At 35.0% G+C, this 11299-nt stretch overlaps 1 protein-coding gene across 2 annotated transcripts; it reads right to left on the reverse strand.

Annotated features, from left to right (window-relative positions):
- Positions 1 to 611: 611 nt before the first annotated feature.
- On the reverse strand, positions 612 to 10868 carry LOC136229436 (TOM1-like protein 5). 2 transcript variants are annotated; one of them, XM_066018214.1, is made up of 10 exons: positions 10596 to 10868; positions 10335 to 10453; positions 10124 to 10202; positions 9837 to 9935; positions 9630 to 9743; positions 7867 to 8009; positions 5944 to 6019; positions 4515 to 4600; positions 1482 to 1679; positions 612 to 1250 (listed from the first exon to the last, which is right to left on the reverse strand). In XM_066018214.1, exons 2-10 carry the CDS (start codon positions 10433 to 10435, stop codon positions 920 to 922), a joined length of 1227 nt encoding a protein of 408 aa, XP_065874286.1. In that variant the 5' UTR covers positions 10436 to 10453; positions 10596 to 10868; the 3' UTR covers positions 612 to 919. The 2 variants fall into 2 exon arrangements, with proteins under 2 accessions (XP_065874286.1, XP_065874287.1); XM_066018215.1 differs by lacking the exon at positions 10596 to 10868 and having other exon boundaries at positions 10282 to 10404.
- Positions 10869 to 11299: the final 431 nt, after the last annotated feature.

An 11299-nucleotide genomic window follows, 5' to 3' on the forward strand; every position in this document is an offset into this window, starting at 1 on the left:
TTTTAGACATTTTAGCAAAATCTTTATAATTTTATTAGTAATACACTAAATAGCTCAGACATAATTTATATTTGAAATGACAATTACATACTAGTCAAATAAGTTTTTTCTAGCTAAAATTGATCTTTCTTGAGAATATTATAATTAAATTTATGGTTAAATTTGATCTTTCTTTAAATTTATGGTTAAATTTGATCTTTCTTAATTTGATCTTTATCCCAAGAAAGAAAGTGATTATTCAAACAAAGAAAATTCTAAAACTAGTGATTTAGAAAATCGAAAATGATAATCCTATAAAAAAGTAACTCAAAAATATTTAATTTTTGAAATTCTCTTTCGATATTGTATAAGCCGTTTTAAGATTTTAAGATTGTTTACTTTCATATTAGTAAACTGACAATGTTCAACAAATTTTATATCTGTTAGAGATAAAGTCTAAATTGAAGGACTATAGATGTAATTTACCCCTTAATATACGGTACTATTAGCAAGTTCACCAAATAGAATACAATTTAAAACATGGAAAAAAATGAGCTAATTTATGAGTTCACCAAGAATATAATTTAAAACTAATCAAACAAGCTCAAGAACCTTGAGCCTAGCCAAAGTCATACTATTTAGAAACAATCTTCTTTTCAGATTTAGCAAAGACAGTACAGTAATCCAATTACCGTTTAACTGGGGTTAGTATTTTTGCCAAGTTCAGACATAACAGAATCTTACAATAGCATAATTTGCACTCTTACAGCTATAAGTTTCTATACTGGAACACCCAACATTAATATGATTATGATATATAAATAAAATAAAAACCACCTGAGTAGCAGAATTAAGTTAGACCACAGCAAAAGTCCACTAATTAAATACAATCCACAAACCACAAAGTTGAAGATAACTACCTCTTTCCATTGATGTCATATCAATCACTAAAATCTATGCTTCCACTGCAGGAACTGCTGGCGTTGCGGCTGTGTAATGAGAGACCCCTCATATGTCCGGAACTAGCAGAACCATCAACCTTCTTTTCCTGAAAGAATTTCTCCCTCTCCACATGTTTTGCAGGGGGGGGTGGAATTGCGACCGGTGGAGGATTTGCAATAGCCCCATTTGAGTTATCTGTATCAGCTGCCCTTATTAGGGGACGATTCAATCTCTCTCCTGGGATAGATGATCGAAGCATGCCCATAGAGAAGCAATCTTCTGCATTCCCTTCATCTTCAGGTCTTGCACAAGCCTTTCCTTTTCGTAATCTGTCAAGTATTGAAAACGGAACCAGGAAACCATGCATGTTTATAACTATTATTGAAATGTTGGAAAAAAAAGAAAGAAAGAAAATTCCACATATATTTTACTATCATCCTTTTAAGTACATAAAACTAAACCTCTAACAGAAAGGGGTCCCTATTATAAGTAGCTAGTTAGATCATAAATAATTACAGGCTTAAAAGGAATAAGTTAGATTAAAGACAAAAAGGGCACACCTTCTGAAAAGCTGTTCAGCTTTCTCCTCTTCCTCATCTTCTTCACGATGAAAATGATTTGATGTTGATGTATTCCTATCTGAAATTGCAGACCTATCAGAAAGCCTGGACTTACCAGAAATGAGGTCATCATGTCGTGCCAGAACCTTCTGGAGCTGTTCATTCAATTCAATTGCACGAGAAATTAACTTTTCGTCCCTGGACCAGAGAACAAGAGAGAAAGTGAGAGAGTTAACTTCTCTCTCAAATAAAGTTTGCATCAATATCAATTATATGCTACAGAAATATACGCTGCCAAAGAGGGGAAATAAGTAAACATATGTAATGACCATATAATTAATGCCTAGAATAGAAGAATGATTGAGAGCAGGCCAACAGCTTGTTTAAGATAATTAGCTTCAGAAAATTTACTTCAACTTCATGCCCAGATTGTCTGCACTTGATAATCAGAATGGTAAAACCAAATGACCCTCGAGGAAAATTCCATCCAGAAAATGAGCAAGTCTGTTTATGTGTAGAGAACTATAATAAGCCTTCTCACAAAGAAGCAAAATCAGTTACTTCTAACTAGGTATCACTCAGAAACCCCACACAGAATTTATTGAGTTATCTTTGAATTCCAGTTATCTTAATTTACTAAACTCAGTACTTTTTATTAGGTGAGAGGCTCAGAACTATATATATATATCAGCAAATTAAATGTGACATGTGCGTAACTGTTAATATGATCACATAACTTACATAGGAACTCTTCGTTCATAAATTAATAAATTGAAGAACTTGCTTATTTTGGGGAACTTTGAACACTGTTGATAGCATTTAAGAGATTGGGCTTGCTTACAATGAAGAGTTGAATTTTATGTTAGGCCCGTTTGTTTGCCGGGAAACATTGTGTTTTGGAATATATTGGGTAAGGGAAAAAAATTCATTGGAAAATAAAATATTTTCCGGTGTTTGGGAGCGAGTGATCGAACAAAGGCTAAGGAGGACAGTGAAGATCTCGGAAAACCAGTTTGGCTTTATGCCGGGAAGATCAACTATGGAAGTCATCCATCTAATGAGACAATTAATGGAGCACTATCGAAATAAGAAAAAAGATTTGCATATGGTTTTCATTGACTTGGAGAAGGCATATGATAAGGTACCAAGGGAAGTACTTTGGTGGGCTTAATAAGGAAATGCATTTCGCGAAAATATATTGACATCATAAAGGACATGTACGAGGGAGCATGCACGAGTGTACGTACACTGAAGAGTTCCCTATTACGATTGGAGTGCATCAAGGTTCTACACTAAGCCCATTTCACTTCAAGATGGTATACCATGGTGCATGTTGTTTGCTGATGATATTGTGTTGGTTGATGAGACGAAAGGAAGTGTGGAGAGGAAGGTGGAACTATGGAGACAAACTTTAGAATCTAGAGGCTTTAAGTTGAGCCGAAGTAAGACAGAATATTTGGAGTGTAAGTTTAGCAACGATAGGAGTAGAGAGGCAGGGACAATCACCCTAGATGGGAGAGTTGTTCAGGTCTCGGAATGCTTCCGGTATTTAGGATCTATTATCCAAACGGATGGAGAAGTAGATGGGGATGTTGCTCATAGGATTAAATCTGGTTGGGCGAAGTGGAAGAGTGCTACGTGTTTCCTTTGTGATCCCGGCATGCCAAACACTGTCACATTCATAAGATGTCGGTGGCGGAGATGCGTATGTTGAGATGGATGTGTGGTCATACGAGAAAGGATAGGGTGAGTAATGAAATAATTAGGACAAAAGTAGGGGTTACATCTATTGAGAATAAAATGAGGGAAAACCGACTAAGGTGGTTTGGCCATGTAAGACGAATAGCGCTTGATACGCCGGTTAGGAGGACTGAAGAGTGGTAAAGGGATGTAGTGGTGAGAGGTAAGGGTAGACCTAAGCAAACTTGGAGGAGGGTGATCGAGAATGATATGAGTTTATTAGGGATTGGGGAGAATATGGTAGTGGATAGGACAGAGTGGAGGGAGAGAATTTGTGTCGCCGACACAACTTGATTGCACGGTTTCATATGATGGTTCATGTTAGCCGACCCCGAATCATTTCGGAACTAAGGCTTTGTTGTTGTTGTTATTGTTTTTTGGCTACAACACCGGAAAACGGGAAGAAGTGGATGGATATTGTTTTTCGAAGGGTAAGAAGAAATAGGCTATATGGTTCCAAAAAGTTAAGGTTTTCACTTTCTTTATATATTTTTCTGTTGACTAACCTAAAGTTTTCCTAAACAAACAAACATTGGAAAATCAGGAAAATACTTTACGGCAAACAAACGGGTACGGGGCCTTAGTTTCAGAATTAGTACGAAGACTTTAATTTGTGTATAAAACTATGTTTTTCATTTTAATTTTAGTGAAACTAATTGATCATAATATTGTCTACCTCTAGCAGTGGAGCTGCCACATTGAACCAAATTCCTTTTCTACTAATTTGGTCACAACAAGGCAGCTTCGGTGAGGTTAAATTGGTTTTACTGAAACTTGGATAGAAGTACATAGGTCTTATCGACACAAATTAAAATCTATGGCAATTATAAAACTAAGACAAGTTTGAGGACAAGTAAAAATAATCCAATGTTTTGCAAATAAAAACAAATATTTATCAGCATATTTTTTCATAACTATAGTAAGCTTTTATTATGTCCTACCGTGTAGCTTATCCTTGCAAGCAATTGACTTGCCCATCAATATTGAATATTGAGCAGATTGTCAAATATTGCATATGCCACTAGTGCTTATCGTCACCACAATATATATGAACAATCTACATCTCTATTCATGATGGTGTTCAACAAAAAGTGATGCAACAAGTAGAATTTTGTACTCCAATGATATCATGAAACTATGTACAATAATTGCAGACATCTGTATGAAGTGACAGAAAATATGCTTCAGGATGTATAAAAATTATCCGGGTCTTCTTCCCAGTAGCACATGGAAAATTTAGAGCAACTACTGAAGTTACTAATAAACAGAGTCCAAAACAGGATGTAGTCTTACCGAGAAGTCATCACCAGATGCATTACTCGCTGCTTTTGAAACGAACACTGTTCCACAAGATCAAGAGTAAACTCATCCTTTGCTCCCTAAAAATTGATTCAATTAAGACAAGAATTAGAAAAGCTAATTTATAGTTTTATAGTTGCACTTTAGAGCAAAAATGCAATTAAATCTAACACTAGTTAAAAAGTTGATTAATTTAAACTTGTAGTTCTCAGTTGCCCTCATATACAACACTAGCTGAGATGGGAGAAAATGAATAATTGAAAAGGAGTCGCCATCCCAGCTTCCCTTCCGTACCCGATTAGTATAATAAACTTTTGTATGCACCAAAATACATAGATATCAACAACAAAAAAACAATACTAAATGAAATTAGATTGTGTATTCGAAATATTTGCAATACAATTATTACCTACAGCCAAAAGCTTTCTATTTGGAAGCCTTGCAAGTATCTAATTATCTCATGTGTTGTTATCAGACTACAAGCCACATCAAGTCAATACTAATATCCAGTACCAAAGTGTAATTAATAGATAGTGTGCTGAAGATTGCTAAAGAGCTGCCACAAGACTTTTAGGCTGCTTGTAGGGTAGACATGGGATACTGTATCAAAATCATGGTCATCATACTGTAGAAGGTTTTACAGATGCAGATTATGCAGGAGATCTTACAGATAGGCGTTCTACAACGGGTTATTGCGTATTTGTCGGAGGCAACCTCGTATCCTGGAAGAGTAAAAAACAGAGTGTGGTATCCAGATCCAGTGCAGAATCTGAATATAGGGCTATGGCACAAACTACGTGTGAACTTGTATGGCTACGACATTTTCTTGGTGAGATTGGGTTTGCTCAGACTAAACCTATGAAGTTATGGTGTGACAATGAAGCAGCTATTTATATTGCCAGCAATCCTGTGTTCAAAGAAAGAACAAAACACATAGAAGTTGACTGCCACTTTACTCGAGAAAAGCTAGAAGATGGCACAATCACAACTCCACATATCAGAACAGGGGGGCAATTAGCAGATGTATTTACCAAAGCGTTGCCGGGGAGTCGGGTTAACTATATATGTAACAAGCTGGGCATGATTAATATCTATGCCACAGCTTGAGGGGAAGTGTAATTAATAGATAGTGTGCTGAAGACTGTAATTAATAGATAGGGTGCTGAAGACTGCTAAAGAGCTGCCACAAGACTTTTAGGCTGCTTGTAGGGTAGATATGGGATGCTTGTAGGATAGAGTTCACATTGACTTTAGGGGTAAGTTGAATATACAAAATCTGTATATATATGTGTCCATGTAAGATAAAGTTTGTATTGAATACCAAATACAGAAATATCACAAAGCATGAAAATAGTCACAAATGCTCAATGGAAGATGGTTTCTGATTATATTCAGAGACAAAAGACATGGCTGCATTATTTACCTCTGGGTTTTGAGAATCAACAGCATCAAGGACTTCTTTCAAAACCTCTAATGCATTACTAGCCTTCTGAATAATACTGCATAGAATTACGACAGAGTTGCAATTGGAAAGTTGCTTTGAAAAAAGTACTGAACATTTTCTATAATTTGTTATACAGAACCTAGACCACCATTTTATGCTTTTATTTAAATAAATAGCAAATCTTACAAAGGAAACCTATTCACAATGTGTAATGTTCCCAAGTATCAGCTATCATAACCATAACTGCAACTTTTCTAAGTAAAATCAGAACTTAGGAAACAAAAGGACTGAAGTTGATTGTTTTACATATGCAGGCACAAAAAGAAATACAAATAAGCTAAAGAATATGTGCAACGGGGCTAAGTCTCCATTGGCAATAAAGAAAGAATCTTGCAGGCAACAATTAATGATCTAGAAAATGTACGACACCTTTACTATGAAAAGAAATGTGTTTCAATGAGCTTTTATTGTGAGATGTATTGCACCAAAGACTCGCAAATTTACACGTCTAGAAATATGCTAGTTGATTTCTATGATGTAGCAATTCAATAATTTCCATAGCCTACATGAATGAAATAATTGTTTTATTTTATTCTGTATAATTAATAAATACACAAACTTTAATAAGAAGATTAAAGATTAAACCTTGAAGGATAAGTTAAGCGGAAAAAAAAAAACCCTTTAAAAACAAGTGCATAAAGCTATATTTCACTTAAGTCCAGCTTGAAAGCCCAACACCATTAGCCAGAAAAGGCAAGAAAACAACATCATCACACAATAGAAATGAAAAAGATGAACTTTAAAGCGTTCAGTCCTTTTTCAGTGAAAAAGTGCGCACCAGTTCCAGAAATGTTCACAAAGGATATAGGATCTTAACCATCAAATCCTCGCATTTTAAACCAACACATGTTTACAGCAGTTTTCTGAAGTAGAAAAAATATTATTCTAAAAGGATCAAGCCACCTTTTAGTGTAGTAACATGTAAGAACACAATCATTATACTTGCAAACAAATAAGCCAATCAGGAAGCAAGTAAACATACTGCATTTTGCTCACAGAAGCTGATTAATTCTCTTTGATGCAAGTTTTACAAAATCATGGCAAATAACAAAATGTTTAAGATGCTATGACAATATTCGTGTAATATATGAAAGCCCATGAGAAGTCATATGCTGGATATCCCGTTCTTTTGTCCTTTTATTAGAGTATAAGGTGGAAACTGGGGCAGTGTCTTTCTGGAGGATGCTGATCTGATCAAAATAATTCATATTATTGATTATTCTATTTTACAGAACCCTTACTTTGGATGATCCTCCACATTCAGTTTGATTATTGTTTTACTCATTTTCCATATTTTATCATACTCCGGAAGTTCAATAAAACAAGTGGAGGAAAATGTGCATTCTGGACACTGAAGGTCTATGATCAGCTTCTCTCTTTTAAAACCTAAGTCAGCTAAGGTTTTATAATTGAGCCTCCACCCTCATGCAGCCATGCAGGACTTCATCTTCATGCAATTGGGTCAAATATATAATCGACATCTAAAATGGACACAGGTACTAGCAGTTTGTCAGATATAGGTAAAAGATAAAAAAAAAAAAAAAAAAAAAAAAAAAAAAAAAACTGACTATATGCATTTCAGACCCGAGTCCATACATTATAAGATAAAAATAACAAACACGCTGCTATTAGAAAATTAATTTTATAGTCGACCCGAGCTAGTTGGGACTAAGGTTTGTTTGTTGTTGTATGCTAAAACAGTAAAGCTACAATCTTGATTTTGTATCCGCATGCGAGATGATTATAGAAAACTACTCTGCAGCAGGGAATGTTTATACACACAGTAATATGATAAACTATAAACTGACCTGAGTTTCAAAGAAAACATTCAGAAAATTGTACCTAGATTCAGGAACAACATGAGGCTCTGCTTGCTGGGTTTGCTCTTCATGTCTAGAGGCAGTGAATTCACCATTAAGTGTGTTTTTCTTATTTGCTTGTGGAGTGAGATTATTTGGCCTTTGAGGAAATTTCACTCCTGCACTCTGAAAATAGTCTCAAATGAGCTTAATTTTCAGGAGTTCAAATTTGTACAGCAGAGAAGTATTCTAAGCTTTCAGTTATTATTGATTATGAGCTGATAATAGAAACTAGAAAAAAAAGCAATAAATTTAAGTACATATTCCACATTAGCAGCAGATGTTCCATAATTCGATCAATAATAAATGGAGTGGCCAAGGAAGAAACATTAAGCAGTTGAACAAGGCCAAGAGAAGTGATATTTATGCCTCAAAAATTATCTATGATTATAGTGATGTCCAACAATCTACAATTTTGAGTGGAAAATGAATAGCGATTTGGATTCGGTAGCAGTTATCAGTTGGTTCCAGAAGCAGTTGTAATACCCACCCAATTATCTATGATTATAATGATGTCCAACAATCTACAATTTTGAGTGGAAAATGAATAGAGAATTGGATTCAGTAGCAGTTATCAGTTCATTTGCAGAAGCAGTATTAATACCCACAGAATTCCTTCTATATTCCACCTCTACAGCATGAAAATTGGGAATCTAATGAAAATTAGAATGAAGCAACTTAAAATGAAGTAATTGTGAATACCCACAGAATTCCTTCTATTTTCCACCTCTACAAACCATTTAAAAAGATGCATGAAAATTGGGAATCTAATGAAAATTTGAATGAAGCAACTTGAAATTAAGTAATTGTGACACAATTAAATTTTGCTTACTCTCATGCCAAAGAACTTTGAGGGGCAGGAGTTTAAAGGCCTAAAATCAAATCAAGAAGTGAACCATTTTTAAGTCATCATGCCATATAAGTCAGTATGGCTCACAGAAATTCTCTCTCTTGGGGAATGAATCCTTGGGTGTTCTTTCATCATAAATTCATAATCCACAAGACTTGCTGAAATTTTATATAAAGTGAACAAATTCAGCATACATGAATCGCTATCCCCATAAGACAATGTGATTATTTCAACATTTCCCAAAGCATAACTCATCTAGTTATGGGTCTGTGTCTGTGAGTACATTCTTGCTTTCTCGATCATCTTCCCTTTGAACCTATGATTGCTAACTGTAAGGGCTCATTAAAGAGAGAGAACCCTTCGATCTCTGTACCAATATTTGTGGAAAATTTGCTTGCTTTCCTTTTTTCTTGTTCATTCCACATATATTGAAACAAAGCCTGCTGCTGTCTAAAGACAGTTACTAAAGAACAGACAGTTACAACCATAAAGAAAACTGAATACAAACCAATACACGAAGCCAAATAAAACAGACCAGACGACATTAAAACTAACAAGTCATTCCACTTTTTTCGGCCATGTGTAAAGCATTGATATTCTTTCTCAGGCTGCTGGTGAGTAACAATAACAAGGACGGAAAGTGAAAGTAAGACTACTGTTGCTGATTTGACTTGGTTGGAATCACGCCCTAGTTGAGCTTTTAAGTGCTCTTTGAAAAATCTATCTATATTGATAATAGAAATTTAAAATAAATTATGCGAGGATTATATAGTTCCACATGGAATGCAAATGAATGACATATAACTTAGCTATCATACGCAATAATTCAAAGGAATTTGAGGTGAAATTATAGTTAGGTAAGCTGGGAGACACATGAGTTTCACGGATGCACCTACCACCAAGTCATAATATGCAGAATAGTATTGAGGGAACTTCCCAGAAGCACCACCAAGAGATGTCTGTGTAGCATCTAGAAGAAGAAATATTTTTTCTCGGACAGGCAATTCTGTCTGCAATGAAAGCAAGATAAATCAATTAAGCAAAGCACAAAGGAATTTTGCCAAAATTTATAGAATAGAAATATAAGAATATGAAACTTCCACCTTTTTCTTGACTATCTTCACAAGAATAGGTAGAACGCCTGTATCAATCACTTCTTTATGAACAGGTTCTCCAATATTGTTCATCAGCATCTCTAACAACTGCAAAGGAAAAAAAAACATTGATTCAGCAAGAAGGTGGAGAATCGGAATCCTATATAATATCTGAAAGGCATCAAAATAAAATGCCTAGCAAACATGCACACACTTATTCAGGCAATAGCAAAGCTGAAAATACTAAATCAAGATCATAATACAAATTGATTTTTTTTTTTTTTTCGATAACTCACCATGACTGCATAAAGTTGAGCACTTGGATTCTTGCTCCCCAGGCGTTTTTTAATAGATTTAACAACATCTCTAGCTTGCCTGCAAATCGGAGGATTAAGAAAATCAACGGAGATAAAGCAAATTCAGCATATAACTAGTTCATCTACGGAAAGATTACATAATTGATTGCTGAGAGCTGCTCTAATTCCGAATTAAGACAGCAAGTCGTACCTCTGATCACGGGCTACTAATTCACAAATTGCAATATTCTTAGTCCAATCGACTTCGTGAAGTTTATCACTAGTTGCAAAATTAACGAGCTCAGCTGCCATCTGCTGCTCAATTTGTGGCTGAACACCAAAAAACGACAAATTAAATGCATTCAGAAGTGCAAGTAATTAGAAAATGAAATAAATAAATATATCGTAAATTGAGATCTCAATGAAAGCAAATAAACAGCAAATCTTGAAGTTGAGAAATGAAAGAGTATACCTGAGAAGAGAGAAAGAATGAAGAGGAAGAGGAAGAAGTAGAACATGTAGAGGTAAAGAGAGAAGTTTGTGGTTTTGGGAAATGTTTTAGAGAAGAAAAAGAAAAAGAAGGTTTTCCTTTTTAGCTTTTGCTTGTACAGGCTGTTGTTGTTGTTAGTGTTTAACCAAAGGGAATAGTGAAAGAAAGAGGAAGTAATGTGGGTTTTATTTATAGCTTTTATGTATTTAGTTGGAGAACAGTTTTGGTTTTTGTTGCGTTCCTGAGCTGCAAATTACTAAATAACAAGCTTCTCCACCGCCACGAGGCCTGTCCCCATTTTTAAAGCTCATCCTTCTTCACCACGTTTTGGCCCAAACTACATTTTCTATGTCACATTTAACTCATTTAACGGATTTGTTTTTTTTTTTTTTACAAGAAAGAAATACTTTATTAATTCATAGATAATTTAACGTTAAGACAAAGACCGGCAATCCCAAAAAGTATATCTTCAATCAAAATAATAGTATTAGTGAGTATCCTAGCTCTCTTAGCTAATTTATGTGCATATGCATTTCCTTCCCGTCTGACATGAGAGAATTTTGAAACCCTCTAAACCACTTCTACGCATCCTCAAAAATCATAGATCCCGCTCCAATCACAGATATGTACCTGCAAAAGCTGCTGCCACATTAAAATTATCAGATTCAATAATAATTCGCTGCCAC

This window comes from Euphorbia lathyris, chromosome 5, assembly GCF_963576675.1.
Source record: "Euphorbia lathyris chromosome 5, ddEupLath1.1, whole genome shotgun sequence".
Classification (NCBI taxonomy): domain Eukaryota; kingdom Viridiplantae; phylum Streptophyta; class Magnoliopsida; order Malpighiales; family Euphorbiaceae; genus Euphorbia; species Euphorbia lathyris.

Excerpts from the sequence above, each read along its gene's own strand:
- LOC136229436 (XM_066018214.1), bottom strand. The coding sequence starts at position 10,435 with ATGGCAGCTGAGCTCGTTAATTTTGCAACTAGTGATAAACTTCACGAA. Across the intron at positions 10,203-10,334 it reads TTAGTAGCCCGTGATCAGAG|GCAAGCTAGAGATGTTGTTA; the intron begins GTACGACTTGCT and ends TCCGATTTGCAG. Across the intron at positions 9,744-9,836 it reads TGAAGATAGTCAAGAAAAAG|ACAGAATTGCCTGTCCGAGA; the intron begins GTGGAAGTTTCA and ends CTTTCATTGCAG.